At 37.4% G+C, this 20,977-nt stretch overlaps 1 protein-coding gene across 3 annotated transcripts in view; it reads right to left on the reverse strand.

Annotated features, from left to right (window-relative positions):
• Positions 1–272: 272 nt before the first annotated feature.
• The window catches only part of C20H16orf87 (chromosome 20 C16orf87 homolog), a 29,121-nt gene continuing 8,416 nt past the window's right edge, over positions 273–20,977 (reverse strand). Inside the window, exons 3-5 of one of the 3 annotated variants that reach the window (XM_067719393.1) lie at positions 10,394–10,576; positions 6,144–6,283; positions 4,112–4,216 (exon numbers count right to left, since the gene is read on the reverse strand). In XM_067719393.1, coding sequence (XP_067575494.1) covers positions 6,186–6,283; positions 10,394–10,576 — 281 coding nt within the window. In that variant the 3' untranslated portion in view covers positions 4,112–4,216; positions 6,144–6,185. The other 2 variants (XM_067719392.1, XM_067719394.1) reach the window with 2 other exon arrangements.

Consider the following 20,977-nt stretch of genomic DNA (forward strand, 5'->3'; position numbering starts at 1 on the left):
CTCTGTCAAAGAACTTTTAAAATAAGCCAATGATTTGAACATCTGAAACAATTACATTTCTAAGTGGCAAACTCTAGCCTGGTCACCAGTCTCCTCCCTTATTGTATCCAATGACTATTTTAACATGACTTTCTTCTAAGGGTCTTCAGCTTTAAATGGAATGACTCTGACATCAATAATTCTTAAAGAGATGCCTACTCCATAAGCTGTTCTTGCCTTTCCTGGGGACCTCCATAGGCATAGGCATACTTCATTTTATTGAGCTTCGCAGATACTTCCTTTTTTTTTTTTTAACAATTGAAGGCTTGTGGCAACCCTACACCAAGCAAGTCTATAGGTGCAATTTTTACAACATCATTTGCTCACTTTGTGTCTCTGTGTCATTTCTGGTAATTCTCACAATATTTTGAACTTTCCCATTATTTTTATATTTGTTATGGTGAACTGCAATCAGTGAACTTTGCTGTTACTATTATCATTATTTTGGGGTGCCATGAACTGTGCCAACATAACGACCTTAATAAATATGTGTATTCTGACTGCTCCGCCACCAGACATTCCGTGTCTTCCTCCCTCTCCCCTGGCCTCCCTATTCTGGGACACAACAATGTAGAAATTAGGTCAATCAATACCTCTAAATGGACTCTAAGTGTTCAAGTGAAAGGAAGTCACATCTCTCACTTTATATCAAAAGCTAGAAATGATTAAGCTCGGTGAGAAATGCATGTCGAAAATCAAGACAGGCTGAAAGCTAAGCCTCTTGCACCAGTTAGCCAAGTTGTGAATGCAAAGGAAAACTTCTTGAAGGAAATTAAAAGTGCTACTCCAGTGAACACATAAATGATGAGAAACAGCCTTATGGAGGCTGATATGAAGATCTTCCATATGGACAGAAGATCAAACCAGCCACAACATTTAGCCAAAACATAATCCAGAGCAAGGCCCTAACTCTCTGCAATTCTATGAAGGCCAAGAGGTGAGGGAGCTCCAGAAGAAAGTTTGAAGGTAGAAGTTGTTTCATGAGGTTTATGGAAAGAAGCTGTCTCCATAAAATAAAAATGCAAGCAGCATGTGCTGATGCAGAAGCTGTAACAGGTTATCCAGAAGGTCTAATTAATGAAGATGGCTACATTAAACAACAGATTTTCAATGTAGACAAAACAGCCTTATATTGGAAGATGCCATCTAGGACTTCCATGCTAGAGAGAAGTCAATGCCTGCCATCAAAGGTTCAAAGGACAGTCTCTCTTGTTAGGAGTTAATGTAGTAGGTGACTTAAAGTTGAAGCCAATGCTCATTTACCATTCTGAAAACCTTAGGACCCTTTAAAATTATGGTAAATTTACTCTGCCTGTGCTCTATAAATGGAAAAACAAAGCCTGGATAACAGCACATCTGTTTACAACATGGTTTACTATTTAGAGCCCACTCTTGAGAACTACTCCTCAGAATAAGATTCCTTTCAAAGTACTAACGTTCATTGACAACGCACCTTGGTCACCCAAGAGCTCTGGCGATGTACAAGCAAGATTAATATTGTTTTTGTGCCTGCTAACATAACATCCATTCTGCAGGCCATGGATAAAGGAGTAATTTCAACTTTCAAGCCTTATTATTTAAGAAATACATTTCAAAGGCTATAGCTGCCATAGACAGGTGATTCCTCTGATGGATCTGGGTAAATCGAAAACCTTCTAGAAAGGATTCACCATTCTAGAAGCCATTAAGAACATTTGTGATTCATGGAAAGAGGCCAAAATATCAACATACACAGGAGTTTGGAAGAAGTTGATTCCAACCCTCATGGATGACCTTCAGGGGTTCAAGACTTCAGTGGAGGAAGTAACCAAAGATGTGGTGGAACTAGCAAGAGAACTGGAATCAGAAATGGAGGCTAAAGATCTGACTAAATTGCTGCAATGTCATGATCTAACTTTAACAGATGCTTTGTATGAATGAGTAAAGAAAGTGGTTTCTTGAGATGGCCTCTACCCCTAGTGAAGATGCCGTGAAGATTGTTGAAATCACAACACAGGATTCAGAATATTACATAAACTCAGTTGATAAAGCAGGGCAGGGTTTGAGAGGACTGACTCCAATTTTGAAAGAAGTCCTACTATGGGTAAAATGGTATCAAACAGCAGCACATGCTACCAAGAAATCATTTATGAAAGCAAGAGCCAGTCGCTGAGGCAGACTTCATTATTGTCTTATTTTTAGAAATTGCCACGGCCACCCCAGCCTTCACCCTGATCAGTCAGCAGCATCAACATCAATGTAAGACCCTCCACCAGCAAAGATTATGACTTGCTGAAGGCTCAGATGATGGGTAGCAGTTTTTAGCAATTAAGTATTTTTTAAATTAAGGTATATACATTTTTTAAAGACATACTGCTATTGCACACTGAAAAAACTACAGTACAGTATAAACATAACATTTATATGCACTGGGAAACCAAAAAATTCATGTGACTTGCTTTACTGCAATATTTGCTTTATTGCAGGGGTCTGAATCTGAACCCACAATATTTTGGAGGTATGCCTATATTAAGTTCACAAGCATTTTTAGATATTAATCTTAAGTTTTTTTCCTCAAAATTTAAACTTTTCTTATATTTCATAGATAAAACCACATTAACATTTCTGGGAATAAACTTTATTACTAGGGCTTTAAAATGCATACAAGATAATTGTAGTAGTACTTGCAGGTAAATATGGGGATTGAGGGAAAAGGAATTCTTAGGAAAAATCCTACATCCTACCTAGAGAACCTCTTAAGCTCCCTCTGCTGGCTACCATTTAAATAAAGTAGAAAAAAAGGTAAACCTCTTTTCTTCTGGGAGGTAATGGGAGATGCACTCTGAAGCTGACAATGCTGTTGTTGAAATTAAAAAGGAAAGTTCTCTTAAGTAAGGGCTAAGTCTAACTGCTGCCTACATTCCCTAATAAGGCTTCAGGACTTCCAAACAGATGGGGGAGGGGGGGTGCGGGGAGGCCACAGTCCACTTAAAATAAGGGAAGTCATTATCAAGTTTGAATATGTTAAGCATTAAATCGATATACAAAAATGCAAAAGCATTTATATAAAACAAATCAAATATAAACAATTATCATTTAACACTAGAAAATTAATAATTTAAATACAGTTCACAAAACTTCACTAGAACAAAAAGCTTATACCAAACTATTTAATCTATTAGTTTCAATATTAAGGTTTATTTTTTTCCTCCAGAGTGAGGTTAAGTAACAATTTAAATAATTTTCAGGATGTATAAATGAACATCCATTCAGAAAGAACATTACTGCTTCAAAGTGGCTATCTAAGAAATATTTTCCATGTAATAAATATATTTTATGTTTAGGTTAACAGGCACCATCTTGAGAGCAAAAAAGTATTTTTTTAATTAATAAATAAATTACATTCAAGAAAACAAGGTGTTTAATATCTGAAGTATGATATATCCTTAAATGTTTTTCTTCATATAGCACCCAAACTTCCAAACTAGAAAGTAGCTTCTAAAATATAACTCATACCTTAAGTTATAAAAATAAAGGCCAAGAAAAAAATCAATTTAAGACAAAATTTACAGTCTATATTATTAATTCCCCATTCAATAAAATATCAATTGCCAATTTACTAAATGAACTGCAAATATGCAATGTTAGTGCTGAAAATCTGAAATATATATTTTTAAAAGTCACTCTTTCTCTAAGTATTTAAAATATTGCATCTCTGGTGGCAAACCTGCAAACTATCATTTTATTTCTCTAGTTTCCTTACTTCCACTCCCAACCCTACCCCTTAATCTTGTAAAAGCCATCCAGCATTTTTTCTTTTTTTCAGTGGGGGGTGGGGGTTAATACACTATATCCCAAACACAAAACACTGACAATACTCCTTGGTAAACAAGGAAATCCCAGAACAGTCCAAGCCTGCAGCTTTGCTCCCAAAGTGTGCCACAGGCTAAATGATAAAGAAAAAAAAACAATCAATGGCCCTTATTGATGCAGTCAGAATGCTCCTGGGAGTTCATAACTGTTTGAGAATTTGCTGATGTAATCCTGAAGAAAGTTTCAACACATTTTGCAGACAAATATCAGAGAATAAGTCTTTGATTAATAATTTTTCTATTTATTTCTGCCAAGGCGACTGAAAACACGAAAGCCTTTTCATCAGAGAGGTTAGCATAGATGTCAATTTCCTTTTCCTGTTTCTCTGTTAAAAAGAAAAAGGGAAAGCTTTTAATATAAAGGCAGTAGATGCAGTATTTTTTTTAAAGTTTTCAAGTATTCCTTTAAATGACAATAAATATAATACATAATAATACAACATACACTAACTGCTATAAAGTATTATGCTACTGAACTGAAATTTTAAAATTACACAAAGGAGTTACTAAAATGCCATGAACTCAATTCTAAGACTAAATGGAGACTGTATATATTTCTATACACACAGTCTAATATCGATATCATTTCTGTAAGAATCTCAAATATTTCTTACTCCTCACTAGCATGAGCTGTTTCAATCAAAATGAATCTCCTCACCCTAAATATGGTCCCTTCTGAACATCAATGGTGCCTTTATGAATATATTAAGTTCTTCACCTTAGCCCTGCTATGGAAAACATGAATAACCAACATTTATTTCTACTTTTCCCCACCTGATTACAAATGTAATCCAAGTCCATGGTAGAAACTTTGAAAAACAGAAAAATAAAAAAGAAAAATCACCTATTATCTTATGAGCCAGCTAAAATCACGATTAACATCTTTTGTGTATATTCTCCAAAATGATTTTTTTCAGGCTCTACTATGATTCCACATTTGTCTCGTTTTTTGTTTTGTATTGACTTTTTAATCAAAGTTAAACATGAATATAGTTTAGAGTCAAATTATTTTTACAAAACGTGTTACAAAAAAAACAGAAGTCCTCTTTCCCTCACGCACATTTCCTACTCTTCCAGGTATTCCTTTTGGTTTTTACCTAAGTAACATATTTATCTGATGCAACATCTTGGATTTTTGGTTATAGGCATTATTAATTGACTTTCCACCATGAAATATTAGGATTTATTGTTTTCTGTCTCTTGCCCCCACCATACTCTTATCACATCTTCCCATTATAGTTATATTACCATTTTGATGAGATCAATATTGTGTTTACATTATTCACTGTGTAAATGATTTCACTTTTCCTGTACACTGTTTTCACTGAAGAGATTCTTTTTTTTCACTTGCTTAGTTTTCATTACTAATTGAACCCAAACTCTCTCCTAGTTGGATAAATCTTTCAGAATGTTTACACATATCAATCTTATCTTCTTGAAGAAATTCTATGCTCCAATGTGAAATGGTTGCTTTCTAGGCCTATTGCACAATTATCATCTGGATATCTCTCGTCAACATCATGCTGGAGATTCTCCTCATCTCTCTCTTGAGTTGGACCCCGTGCCGTAGGTCCAGGATACTTTCTTGGTTTACTTCTTCACTGATGTCATATATCTTGCAGTAGCCTCCTGGGAAAGGGAGTATGGGTAGCAAATTTTTTGAGACCCTGAATATTAGAAAGTGTCTTTAGTCTTTCTTCACACTAGTTAATAGTGTGATTGAGTAAAGACTTGAATATTTCCTCTTAGTATTTTTTTTTTTTTTGCGATACGTGGGCCTCTCACTGCTGTGGCCTCTCCCGTTGCAGAGCACAGGCTCCGGACACGCAGGCTCAGCGGCCATGGCTCACGGGCCCAGCCGCTCCGCGGCATGCGGGATCTTCCCCGACCGGGGCATGAACCTGTGTCCCCTGCATCGGCAGGCGGATTCTCAACCACTGCGCCACCAGGGAAGCCCTCCTCTTAGTATTTTAAAGGCAAAATACTGTCTTCCAACTACTGGTGTCACTGTTAAGAAAACCATATACCACTTTTTACAGTTATTTTTTAAGTTATTGCTAAATTTACTACAGTTAAATATACAGATCATAAGTGTACAACTGGATGACCCATACCACAATCAAGATACAGAAAATCCCTCATGCTCCTCTCCAGTCAATCCCTTCCCACCCCACCAGCAACCATTGTTCTACCACCATAGATTTATTTTGCCTGTTTTTGAACTTCATGTAAGTGCCATGGTATAGTACGTACTGTTTTGTGTCTAGCTTCTTTCATTCAACATGTTTTTGAAATTCACTGATGTTGTTCATACATGAGTAGTTTGTTCCTTGCTGGGTAGTATTCCACTGTACCACTTTGATTATTTTCTCTGAACACTTGAAGGACCTTCCCTTTAACCAGAGAGATATGACTTATGATGATATGCTTTGGCATAATATCTAGTTTTAACCATCCATTGGTCTGGGAATTTGGTGAGGCATTTCAATGTGGAAACTCAATGTCCTTCCCGTTTGGGAAAACTACTTGAATTATTTCACTGATGACTTCCCATCTACTTCATCTTCTATGTTCTTCTTCTGCAACATCAATTATTTACAGATGTGGACCTCGAACTGGTCCTCTAAATTTCTTACGTTTCTTATTCATTTTTTCATCTCTTTTCCTATTGCTATACATTCCGGTACATTTCTTCAATTTTGTCTATAAGGCTTCTGTTAAAGTTTTACATTTCTGCAAATCGTATAGACATATACATACATATATATATATTTTGAGATTCTCATTTTAAAGTTCATTTTCCAGGTACTTTTTTGACATCTGCAATTCCTTTTAAACATCATCTTGTTTTTCTTTCATGACTACCATACCTTCTCTTACAAAGAATATTAATGGTAGTTTTAATTTTTTTCTTCTCCCTGCAAAAACTTATCATATCCAAGTTATTTTTTTATTCCTCTGTGAAAGCCTGACTGGAGAACTCAGTATTTACCATCTCCAATTTTCACCTAATCTTCCTCATCTTAATTTGGTACTCCTGCCCTCAATGATGCCTGGTGTTTCCTAGACCAGAGACTGTGTTTTCCCTTTCAAAGGATAAACTTGCAGGGAGGGGAGGTCAGGGTAAAGAGCCCTAGCAGGCTATTGAAACACAGACTTCAAATAGTCTTGTTTTTAGCCTCACCTTCACCTCTACACTTTCAGACAATAACTGAGGTAAAAATTCCTGACCTTAGGCAGATGTGAAACAAAAATCACTTTCTTTCTCAGCTTTCCTCAAAGGAGTTTACAATTTGGGTTTCTTGGGTCTGCTAAAGAAGTTAGCACTTTGCAGAATTTTGCTGCTTCTCCCACTCCTTGCCCTTGTGGGACTTGGCCCTTTAAAAAAAAAATCCCTTTCATCCTTGTCATTTTACTAGGATTTGGGGAGGGTGCAGAGCTAGATGTGTTTATTCAATCCACCATCTTTAACGTGAAGTCTACATTAACTCTCTATGTTCATTAATAAGGTATTCAGAATTGCCCAATATATTTCAATCAGTCAAAATGTCACTCCTGGGGCTTCCCTGGTGGCGCAGTGGTTGAGAGTCCGCCTGCCGCTGCAGGGGACACGGGTTCGTGCCCCGGTCCGGGAAGATCCCACATGCCGCGGAGCGGCTAGGCCCGTGAGCCATGGCCGCTGAGCCTGCGCATCTGGAGCCTGTGCTCCGCAACGGGAGAAGTCACAACAGTGAGAGGCCCGCCTACTGCAAAAAAAAAAAAAAAAAAATGTCACTCCTACTTACTAATATCCAGAATAATCATACCCCCCACATATAAAATGAAGACTTATTTTAAACCATCCAAAACTGTTAAGTTTAATGGTTGGCTTTTATCATAATGTTGTTATCTAGATGTCTAAAAAGATTTCCTTTTCATTCCTTATTCTTCCTATTTTTTTCAAAACATAGGAAACAGTAAAGCCAATTAAAAATGTGCTTTTAGACACACTGTCAGGTTTTCCTTATTAGAATAAAGGTAAAGCTTGCTTCAAATTCTTCAAGGGCCCTATGAGCTGGGAATCAATAAATACTGAATTTAAGTAGCTACTTAACACTAAGAAGCATATCAAAGAAGTCTATTCTAAAATATATAGACACTTCAAAAGTTCATATTTTCTATCAGTATTATATTTAGAAAACATGGTCTGCCTTAAGGGTTTGTAAAATACAGCCTGCAAAATTGGTAAAATACAATTGGCAAAATCTGGCCTCCCACCTGTTTTTACAAAGTCTTACTGGAACACAGCCGTGCCCATTCATTTACATATTCTCTATGGCAGCTTTCCAGATACAATGACAGAGCAGACTAGCTATGACAGAGACCCTATAGCCCACGAAGCCTAAAATATTTATTATCTGGCTCTTTACAGAAAAAGTTTGCTGAATGCCCTTGCCCCTGGCCTACATTAAAAGATTCTATTTTATTATACAAAAATTCCTTGAGGTCCTCCCTGTTTGTATTAAAAGCATATCTTACTCTAGAAATAGCTTTCTTAAAACTTTTCTATAATAAACTAAAAATACCTGAAACCAACTTATACCAAATAAACACTTTTTTCAAGTTAACATGAAATAAAAGATCCAAACCTGCATATATAGTCCTACCACAACTACAGAGCCTTCGTTTCCCCAAATAAAAGACTGTCATTATCTATTCTCTCATCTCCTCTGACTAGAAGCATTCCTTTTCCATTCTTTGGGTTATATTCCCTTTACTTCAACTGTAAAGAATGTTCTGTTTTCTGGGCCAAGCAGTATTTCCCTCTTTTCTTTTTTCTCCATTGACTTTTTTTTAAATGTATTTATTTTATTTTTTGGCTGCATTGGGTCTTCGTTGCTGTGCTTGTGCTTTCTTTAATTGTGGCGAGTGGGTGCTACTCTTCGTTGCGGTGCGCAAGCTTCTCATTGCGGTGGCTTCTCTTGTAGAGCACGGGCTCTAGGTGCACAGGCTTCAGTAGTTGTGGCACGTGGGGCTCAGTAGATGTGGCTCACGGGCTCTAGAGCGCAGGCTCAGTAGTTGTGGTGCACGGGCTTTGTTGTTCCGTGGCATGTGGGATCTTCCCGGACCAGGGCTTGAACCCGTGTCCCCTGCACCGGCAGGCAGATTCTTAACCACTGTGCCACCAGGGAAGCCCCTCTGTTGACTTTTCTTTACCTAGTTTTCATTCTGAAACAGTCTTTAGCATATATTTTCTGATCATCCCATTGTTAAAGAAGCACCCTCAAGTTGAGAAAACAACTCAAACTCTCTGGAAGATCAGCATAATAGAAGGAAAGAGAAAAAGCAGTAAAATTACCCAAGGAAATTAAGGAGTATAGAAGCACAGTCTTCACAGAATACAGTCAAAGACATTATAAACCTTAGTCCTTTAACCATACAATATTAAAAAATCTTTAACTTTGATAAAACCTATACCAGTGAAGTTATTTTCCCTAACAGTAGCACTTTTATTCAAATAGAAGCACACAAAGCAGAGAGAAACGGTGAACAGGTAAAAAATTCTCAATGTCTAAAATACATTTATATTTGAATACCTAAGACTGAATACCTGAAAAAGCAAAGCATAACTCACAAATAACATAAGAAGTTATAAACACATTTCACTGAAGAAATTATTTTAATAGAGGCTTTTGTGGTGTCTAACAACATTGTTATTTATTTTTAATTGAAATATCATTGATTTACTTGAGAGAGATTTTTAAAGAATTATAAAAAGCAACTCTCTTGTTTTTTCATTTAATTACTGGCTTCAAAGTCCCACTTTTAAAAAGATATTCATGGGCATATGGGGTGCATTATACCATTCTTTTTACTTTTGTGTAATCTTTTAGATTTTCCACAATAAAAGGTTTTTTAAAAGATGTATAAATCAAAGAAAACGAGAAGTTTTAGTTGATGGTTACAAACAAGTTATTGGTAGACACACTACTTATCAGAAGAAAAGAGAAAATCTATAAGGAGAATATGAATATGTTTTAGACCAAGAAGAATTCACCTTACTATCCAAAAGCTGCCTCAAAATAGGAAACAGAATAGGAGTAATTTAAAAATTCATACTGAAGAACACTTGAGAGTAAATTTTTAAAACTCACAGTATAATAGTTTGAAATAAGTCTTAACAGAATTCAGATTTATCTTTAAAAAAGTATAACTATTTTAACAGACTTATCCAGGATGTCATACACAAATTATCTCTGAACTTTACTATCATCAGTTTACAGCAAGGTGAATTTTACCTAATTTAAGCCTTTAATTTTCCAATAAGAATTAAATTTATGTGACTTTTTTAAAACAAACATCTACCTGAGAGGAAATGCTTTTACAAACTAAAATATGAGTTGGAATTTTAAGTCCAGGAGTTCAATGCCTACCAAACACTTTCTTCACTACTATCTAATTCAGATGTTAGAAAACTTTAATACCTGAAAAAAAAAAAAACAACTGCTTGGATTTACTCATACCTCTTTCTTCCTCATGTTTTTTGGCAGATGCACTTTTAGGTCTTCCTCTTCCTCGTCTGATATGATCTGAATGGCTGTTACTTCGAGACCTCTTTCTGTTTTCTAAATCCTTATTTACTGTAGAATTTATCTTCTCTCGCCTAACTCTCTCTGTTCGCCTCCTCTTGGCCTCATGCTTGTTTTCTGTATGGATGAATAAAAGTGATATATTTTAGGGCTTAGCAAGAACTGTTTGCCCATGTTCTCATTGCTTTCTTCTTTTTTTTTCTAAATAGCACTAGAGTTTGCTGCCTGGCATATTTTATAAAACTACAACCATAACATCTATATGTCCCTCACCCATGCAGGAAAGAAAGAAATTCAAAAGAATTCAGATCCACATTAACACATGAGGTAGTAGGAATCTTATAACAGAAGACAAGTTTCTTTATTTGATACTTTTAATTTCAGCCTCTACAAGTTCACACAATTCCACAGCAACCTTTTTCCTTCTCTCTGTATCCAAGTTAAAAATGGTGAAGTATTACAAAAGGAAAATAAATATTCCATTCCTTTTTTCCCCCTACCCAAATTACAGATTGAAATATGTCAAATACACAGAAGCAAAACTGACCTTAGCCATAATATTTATATTAAAGTTCCCAATAAAAACCAAACAGAAAGTATCTAGGAAAAATATAAAAATACTAGGGAAGTAAGCAGTTTTCACTTTATCCACAGAAGAGGTCATTTCTGACATTCTAAGAGCATGTTTATCCCAAATAAATAGCAATAGGGGAACCTTACTCAACATGGTGATTTAATTAATGCAAGGAGCCACCCCTCTCACTCCAAACAGATCAAAAGGTTGGATAAGACAAACAACAATTTTTTTAAATTGCTTTAATACGTACCTGAATTCAAAAGAAAGAAAGAAAATTCACCAAATGCCTAAAACCATGGTGGTAAAGGGGCAAAACATATAAGAAAATTCATATCCCAAGAACTAAAGAGAACAATTTAAAAGGCTATATAGGGCTTCCCTGGTGGTACAGCGGTTGAGAAGCCGCCTGCCAATGCAGGGGACATGGGTTTGAGCCCTGGTCTGGGAAGATCCCACATGCCGTAGAGCAACTAAGCCTGTGCACCACAACTACTAAGCCTGCGCTCTAGAGCCCACAAGCCACAACTACTGAGCCCACCTACCACAACTGTTGAAGCCCACGTGCCTAGAGCCCGTGCTCCACAAGAGACGCCACCGCAATGAGAAGCCTGCACACTGCAACTAAGAGTAGCCCCCACTGGTCGCAACTAGAGAAAGACCGCGCGCAGCAGCAAAGACCCAATGCAGCAAAAAATAAATTAATTAATTAATTAAAAATAAAATGAAATAAAAGGCTATATAAATTAAGTACGCTTAATAGGCTACTATAAAATAAAATAAATTTAAGTAAAATATTAATAGTTATTTCCAAATACCATATCCTTGGAGAATTAGTTAATTCCAGGTCTCAGATTAACATATGCCAGATAATGCAAGAATACCTAGTTATTCCAAACTGTAAGAAAGTTATCTAAGATCACCAGCATCTTGTTAAAGGACTCAAGGGCTAACTTGAAGAGGCTCCTGTTGACTATTACAATTTGAGCATCAATAAAAATAATAACTATAATAGACTGAAACACCTAAAGAACCAACTCACTATTTTGAAAAGTGAAATAAAGGAAAAGAATAAAGCATTTACCCTGCCTTTTCTATTCAAACTGTACCACTCACTGGGTAACAACAGGGTAGATGAAGAGCAATTTCTTATTTTAGAATCACTGTGGCTAAAAAACTGAAGAAGGAATAAGAGTATTACCATTTTCAACTTGAAATGAACTAAATGTAAACATCAACAGCAGCTAACATCACAAAAACAGAGATAAGTAGACTTTGTGCCTCCTTATAGAATACCTACCTAAGTCGTCTTGCCAAAAAAAAAAAAAAAAAATCAAATCTCATCAAGCCCTTAGATCCAAATTACAATTTATAAGAAAAAGAGAAATCATTCAAAGAATATGTTAACATACACCATGGAGACACAAACAGTAAATCCAAATGGACAAGTGATAGTTTAACATATAATCTGCAAGGAATAAAAGAGAAAATAATGGATAAAGAGAGAGCCAAAAAAGATATCAGTCATATGCAACGTGTGGACCTTATTTGAAATCTGTTTTTAAAAACCATTTATGAGAAACCTGAAAATTTCAACACCAGTTGGATATTTGATATTATGGAATTATTGTTAATTTTTTATTGTGCTTAAGTTTTTAAAGGTCTATCTTTTATTATTATTTTTTTATTTTTAATTTTATTTCTTTTTGGTTGTGCCGCATGGCATATGGGATCCTAGTTCCCTGACCAGGAATCAAACCCATGCCCCCTGCATTGGAGGCATGGAGTCTTAACCACTGGACCGCCAGGGAAGTCCCAAGGTCTGTCTTTTAGAAACATGTAATGAAATATTTATAATTGAAATTATATGAAATTTGCTTTAAAATAATATACAAGAGAAGGAGTGGATGTGGATGGGACAGAGTATGCTTAGAATTTCTCAAAAAAAAAGTTGAAAGAAATAGTAACAGGTAAAGCTTTTTATAGTATGCCTTTTAGAGTTTAACACTGAATATAAGTTTGTTCCTTCAGCTACCCACCCATCTCTGCAAACTTCTTCACAGCCAACTTCTCAAAAACGAAGTATCTGTACTTTCTGCCTTCAGTTTCTCACCTCCCATTCACCCATCAATTCATTCCAGTATAGCTCCCAACTCAATGAAAATGATCATCAAGAAGGACAAAAACCTCTGTCAGCAAATCTAATAGACACCTCTCTTTAATCATCTTAATACCATCTCTCAAAACTTCAACACAGGACTACTCTTTTCCTTGAAATTAATTTTTTTTTTTTTTTTTTTGTGGTACGCGGGCCTCTCACTCTTGTGGCCTCTCCCGTTGCGGAGCACAGGCTCTGGAGGCGCAGGCTCCACGGCATGTGGGATCTTCGCGGACCGGGGCACGAACCTGCATCAGCAGGCAGACGCTCAACCACTGCGCCACCAGGGAAGCCCCTACGCCACCAGGGAAGCCCCCTCTTTTCCTTGAAATTAATTTTTTACTTGATTTTCAGGTTCTGCAAATCTCCCATCTCACCAGCCATTCCTCTTTATCACCTCTGCTGTCTTCTCCTCCCTGCAGGTTCTTTTCCATCTCTAATATTAAAGTCTTAGGACTCTGTCCTGAGCCCAGATAAACCATGGACCCAAAACATTAAAAACTATTGTTATAATCGTTCCAAAATTTCTACTTTCAGCTCTGACTTCTTCCCAAAGCTCTAGACTGCCTACCTGACAGCTTCACTTGTATGACTCACAAGCATTTCAGATGTGCCAAAAAATAACTCTTGATTTTCCCTCCTCCAACCTTCATTATACTAGTAAATAGCACCAACCAGTTGCAAAAGCCAAATAACTTGTAGTCATTTGTGACTCAGCTTGTTTCTTCTATCATCATAGAAGTCCATAGGTACTCTGTGCAAAATACATCCACAATCTCTTCATTTCTCCCACTTCTATGGGCAACCGAACACATTCCCTAAATAGCTGCCAAAATTATCTTTAAAAAAAACTGTATAAATAAGCTTCCTTTCTAAAACCTTTCATTAGCTTTTCACTTTATTTAAAAGAAAGTCAAATTTCCTGACCAAAGACTATAAGTCCCCCTATAAGACCTGACATTTGCCTCTCACCCATCTAATCTCATACCAGTAGCCAGTTTGTTCAGTACTCTGCAGATATGCCTTCCTTTTAATAAAACAAGTTCCTTCCTCCCTTGAGTCTCTGCATTTGCTAATCCTTCTGCCTAGAGCTTTCTTCCCAAGGCTCTTCATGAGACAGGCTTTATTTCCTTCAGATGTCAACTTATAGGTCACCCCTCTGAGTCTCCCAGCCCAAGTTACTTTCTATAATCTTCTACTACTACTACTACTATAGTCTTTCTATAATTTTCTTCTACTACTACTTCTACTACTACTACTACATTTATTTATATGCTCAATATGTCTCCCCCATCAAAATATAAGCTCTATGAAAGCTGGGGTGCTTTTGTCTGTCTCATTCACAGAACCTAGAACGTTACCTACACATGTTAAGTGGTGCTGAATAAATAAAATCAGACTGAACACATGATTTATTTCACTATCTTCTCAAAAATCCTATTGAAATGAGCACAAACATGGGTAAAAAGGTAAAGGGAAAAAGGAAAATAAACCTGCAGTGCTTGAAACAGGAAAGGGTGCTATTAACGATCTAAAATTACAGAATTTCAGCAAACTGGCAAACTAACAGATTCTAAGTAACCAGAATAGAAAACACTAAAATTCAAAATAAAAATAAGAGATATCTCCTATAGCAGGGATCGCTCTTCTTCCCAAAGATATTCCCAGGACAGGACGAAAAGTACAGTAAGGAACAGCAGGCCACAGGGTGATCATCAGAATAACTAGAACTACTGCAGAACAGTTGGGCCTATGTATACAAAGTAACACATAAAGACGTAAAGCTCTTGGGAATCAAGCGATGTTCAAGGGGACTTTGACCCTCCACAACACAGAAAGAAGAAACAAACAAACAAAAAAGGCAGTTCCTCATAAAAATGAAATACTATAAAGGATCTCACATTCTGTCCCAGAATGAAACCTTCCTTATTTTGGCAATCATGGATTTCAACAGCATTCCCCAGCTCACCTAATTTACATCTAAAAGCCTGCCAATAAGCTTCTTCCAATTGTACACTAAAGAGATGTCAAAATAGACTTTCAAAACAGTGTAGGATATTCATGCAAGTTACCTACACTGATAAACCAAGACCTTCATTTATAAATATCAACAGGCAATTAAGGATTACCAGCTATTTGAAGAAAATAAAAAGTGTGAGAGAGAGAAGGAGCAAGATAAAACATGCAGAACAGGGAGCTCCCTAGTGGTCTAGTGGTTAGGATTCTGGGCTTTCACTGCTGTGGCCCGGGTTAAATCCCTGGTCAAGGCCAAAAACAAAATAAAAACAAAAACATGAGGAACAAAGGTAGTTCAGGAAACAAAAAAATCTTAAAACATTTCAAAGCATACCTTCTGAAAGTACTATATCATTAAGATATTTTTGCAGAAATAGAAAACTCCATCCTAAAATCATATGGAATCTCAATGGACCCCAAATAGCCAAAACAATCTTGGAAAAGAACAGAGAATCACACTTCTTGATTTCAAACCTTTTCTAACAAAACTACAGTAATCAAAAAAATGTAGTACTGGGCTTCCCTGGTGGCGCAGTGGTTGAGAGTCCGCCTGCCGATGCGGGGGACACGGGTTCATGCCCCAGTCCGGGAAGATCCCACATGCCGCGGAGCGGCTGGGCCCCGTGAGCCATGGCCGCTGAGCCTGCGCGTCCGGAGCCTGTGCTCCGCAACGGGAGAGACCACAACAGTGACACCCCCGCGTACCGCAAAAAAAAGAAAAAAAAGTAGTACTGCCTTACCAGAGACATACAGACCAACAGAATAAAATAGCCCAAAAATAAATCCTCGAATATATGGTCAAATGATTTTCAATAACAGTAGCCATGAAAAAACAGTACTTTCAACAAGTGGTAATTGGGAAAACTGGATATCCACAGGTAAAAAAATGAAACTGGACCCTTATCTTATACCATATACAACAGCAGTCCCCAACCTTTTTGGTACCAGGGACTGGTTTCCTAGAAGCCAATATTCCCCCACCCCGGGGGAGGGGGGGGAAGGGGCAGGGCAGGGGGACGGTTCAGGAGGTAATGCGAGCAATGGAGAGCAGCAGAAGCAGCTTTTGCTCGCTCGCCCACCACTCACTTCCTACTTTGCGGTCCGGTTCATAACAGGCCGCGGACTGGTAGCGGTCCGCGGCCCGGGGATTGGGGACCCCGATATACAAGAATTAACTCAATATGGATTGAAGATCTAAATATAACAACTAAAACTATAAAATGATTAGGGGAAAAACTTCAAGACAGTGGATTTGTCAATGATTTCTTGGATATGACACCAAAAGTACCGGCAACAAAAGAAAAAATAGACAACTTGGATTTCATCAAAATTAAAAACTTCTGTTCAATGCATGAACAAAATGTAGTAAGTACATACAATCGAATATTATTCAGGAAGGAAATTCTGACACGTCACAGCGTGGATGGAGACATTATACTAAGTGAAACCAGACACAAAAGGACAAATATTGCATGACTACACTTATAGAAGGTAACTACAGTAGTCAAATTCAAGTTCACAAGCACAGAAAGAATAGTAGTGGCCTGGGGCGTGATGGGGGCGGGGAGTGGGAGGAAAATGGGGAGTTATTGTTTTATGTGTGTGGAGTTTCAGTTTGGGAAGATGAAAAGAGTTCTGGAAATGGACAGTGGTGATGATTAAGCACATGATATGAATGTACTTAATGCCACTAAACCGTACAACTTAAAACGATTAAAATACTAAATTCTGGGATTTCCCTGGTGGCGCAGTGGTTAAGAATCCACCTGCCAATGCAGGCGACGCGGGTTTGAGCCCTGGTCTGTGCTCTGAGACACGCCTAGAGCCTGTGCTCTGCAACAAGAGAAGCCACTGCAATGGGAAGCCCACGCACCGCAATGAAGAGTAGCCCCCGCTCACCGCAACTAGAGAAAGCCCATGCACAGCTACGAAGACCCAACTCAGCAAAATAAATTAATTAATTAAAAAAAAAAAAAGAAAAAGTAGGGATCTCCCTGGCGGCCCAGTGGTTAAGACTTCACCTTCCAAAGCAGTGGGTGCAGGTTCGATCCCTGGTCAGGGAGCTAAGATCCCACACGCCTCATGGCCAAAAAACCAAAATATAAAACAGAAGCAATACTGTAACAAATTCAATAAAGACTAAAAATGGTCCACATCAAAATATCTTTAAAAAAAAGAAAAAAGAAAAAGAAAAAGTAGGATTATCCTTATAGTACAATGGAAAGAAATTTTAGCATGACAGCTGTGCAGCAGACCTAAAATCAGTCTTGATTAGAAGAAATCAGAGGATTCTATGAAAAATGTCTTTTAAAGATGAATATAGATATCATTATATAAACTATATGATTAAGAACTTTAAAGAAAGGCACAGAGATGAAGGTATGTATTTTTTCATCAAAAGGCAAAATAAAAACTATGTTCCATATATGAATGTACAGCAATTTTAAGTGATTAGCATGTAAGGAACAATGTTTTCTGAAATAACAAAACCAAATCTTCACTGTCAAGTAATTCAGAGTTGAGGATCACTTACTACTGATTAACGTTCAATCATTTTGGGTTTCTAAAAGGTACTGGTGATAATCATTTCCCCATTTTTCTTCCTTAACTACAAAAGTGAGTATGTCATTTATGGACTTTGCTTATTTATCAGCCTTTCCCTGTTAGAGAATAATTTAAAAATTAGGTTTAATATTTTTATCCCTTTTTCCTTCCCTCAATAAAAAATGGAATTTATTTAATTTTGTTATTTATTTGGCTCAGCGGCCATGGCTCACGGGGCCCAGCCGCTCCGCGGCATGTGGGATCTTCCCGGACCGGGGCACGAACCCGTATCCCCTGCATTGGCAGGCGGACTCTCAACCACTGCGCCACCAGGGAAGCCCCAAAATTCTTACCGTTTTAAACCTTTTTCTTACCTTTAGCGGAAGTCTTGTATAAACTAGTATCTCAGTTAGATTTTCAGTTTACTTTTTCTTTACAGTTTTTATAATGAAAAAATTTTAAAGGTATATCCATTGTTATTAAATGCAAAATAGCACCCTTGATGTCACTAAACCACCCAGAACACCCATTTGGAAAACTAAATTTAAAGATTTGGAACAGAGTTTGTTCTCACCAAAAACTGCTTCTGTCAGTATTTGGTAACTGACCAAATACTTGAGTAGATTACTACTACAGTACTGAAGGTTTAGGCCACAGTACAGATACTTTCAATTTTAGGAAATACAGTATTTCCTTTAATTTCTTTTTTTAAAAATTTCTTCAAATTGGCAGATGAAGACTCAACCTCAAGGCTACTTTTTTTTTTTTTTTTTTTTTTTTTTTTGCTGTACGCGGGCCTCTCACTGTTGTGGCCTCTCCCGTTGCGAAGCACAGGCTCCGGACGCGCAGGCTCAGCGGCCATGGCTCACGGGCCCAGCCGCTCCGCAGCATGTGGGATCTTCCCGGACCGGGGCACGAACCTGTGTCCCCTGCATCGGCAGGCGGACTCTCAACCACTGTGCCACCAGGGAAGCCCAAGGCTACTTTTTAAACTCTCAGTCAACCATTCAATTTAGAAATGAAATCCTACATGAACAACATAGTCAATTTTTAAAAATTTATCTCCATTTAATATTGACCCCCTAAAAAGGATAAAAGAAACAATACTACATTCCTAACTCATTTAGAAAAGAATCAAAGAATAATTAATTGCCTTGAGGTTCTATGCACTTGTACAAAACACTGAGCATTAATACAGCTTTATTTGTAACACTCATCTTTTCCTCTCACCGAAATTAATATATTTTTACAATTTAAAATTAACTTCTGTAATAGATTTTATTTATCTATATTTTCAGCTAGCAAAGTTCTATATTGTTCTAGCGTCCCATCTCCCTATTTTCATGTATGTTATGAAGATATAAAGATGATTAGTATATTTGCAAAATGTGAGTTTTCAACATTTCAAATCTAGATAAATCTATGACTTAACAGATTATTTTCCTCCTGCATGTCACACAAAGTTACAATAATTAAATAAGAGGTTTCAACCCACTGAAATTTCAAATAATCTTTTATAGCTTTGATTTTAAGATAAGTGCAATCTGAGCTTTAAGGATGTTTCTTTTTTGTTTTAAATGTTTAATTATGCAAATAAAAGTCTTCCTTGGGGACTTCCCTGGTGGTGCAGTGGTTAAGAATCCGCCTGCCAATGCAGGGGACATGGGTTCGAGCCCTGGTCCGGGAAGATCCCACGTGCCGTGGAGCAACTAAGCCCATGCGCCACAACTACTGAGCCTGCACTCTAGGGCCTGTGCATGCTGCAACTACTGAGCCTGCATGCCGCAACTACTGAGCCTGCATGCCGCAACTACTGAGCCTACATGCCACAACTACTGAAGCCCGCGTGCCTAGAGCCCATGTTCTACAACGAGAAGCCACCACAATAAGAAGTCCGCGCACAGCAACGAAGAGTAGCTCCCACTCGCTGCAACTAGACAAAGGCCATGTGCAGCAACGAAGACCCAATGCAGCCAGAAAAAATTTTTAAAAAGAAATTTAATTGTAAAAATTAGTATTTATTGAGTACCTATAACATACCAAGCTTTCTTTATGTTAGACATTTTCATATACACTTCACCTACACTTCAATCCTCTAAGTTGGTACTATAAACCTACATAAACACAACTAAACAGCAGCTGCCCCTGGAGGTTAATTAACCTGTTAGAGAGTGTCCAAACTGGAATCTGAATCTGAAGCCAGATCTTCATATAATATATAACAACATACAGTACATGTCTGTACTATACCAAACTGATTTCCAGGCTTTGAGTACTCTTAATCCTTCTTAAAACCCTTTCCTCCTTTTGTTCTACAGCACAGTCTATTCCTGATATTTCTCTGTCCTTTCTATTCTTTGTTTGTCTTGCTGGTTCTTCTTCCTCCTCCCTAGGATTTCTAGGCTTCAATGTTTCATCTTCACTTCAAGGTCGCAAGTCTACTCTTATTAAACAACAGAACCTTAGGAAACTCCAAACGTAAAATAATAATGAACTGCTTCTCACTCATCACGCTGACTTATGTAACACCACCTCTGTTGGCTGTTCTGCGGCTGACATTTCTTCTCAGCTGACATGACCTCCCTACCCACTTCTACCCTTTAAGATTGGAGTCTGCCAGAGTTCAGTCCCTGAACCTGCTTCCTCTTCCTACCCTATAGACTCTATAGAACTAGCTCATCCATTTCCATGATATCAACAACCATGATGATTCAAACCTTTCTCTCCGGCTGAGGCTATTCCCTGAGCTTCAGACGGTATGTCCAACTGGGAAAAAAAAAAAAAAAAAATCCACACGGATGATATTTCACAACTATATCCAAACATAGTTTCTTCATCTTTCCCTCAAAACTTGTCTTCCCTTTTATCTTCCCTTTCTAACCAGTAATCCCAGTCAGAAATCTGAAAGTCATTCTAAAGTCTTCCCTTTCCTTCAAATGATTCTAAATTCTTAACACTTGTAGCATCTGTCCCTTTTCTCTGTCCTCATTTACATTTCTTCCTTACCTCATTTCTCACCTGAATTGTTGGTATATAGAAGGGTCTCAAAAATATTTGTTGAGTGAAAAACTAATAAACACAATTGTCCCACTAATAGCATGGACCATGTCTTATTCATTTTGGAGCCTCAGAACTGAGTTGACATGCCACCCCAGCAAATCTACTGAATGAATCATTCCAAGGTTCCCATACCCAAATCATACTCTTAGGAAACAAGAACCAGGAA

The sequence above is a fragment of the Pseudorca crassidens genome, chromosome 20, assembly GCF_039906515.1.
Source record: "Pseudorca crassidens isolate mPseCra1 chromosome 20, mPseCra1.hap1, whole genome shotgun sequence".
Lineage (NCBI taxonomy): Eukaryota > Metazoa > Chordata > Mammalia > Artiodactyla > Delphinidae > Pseudorca > Pseudorca crassidens.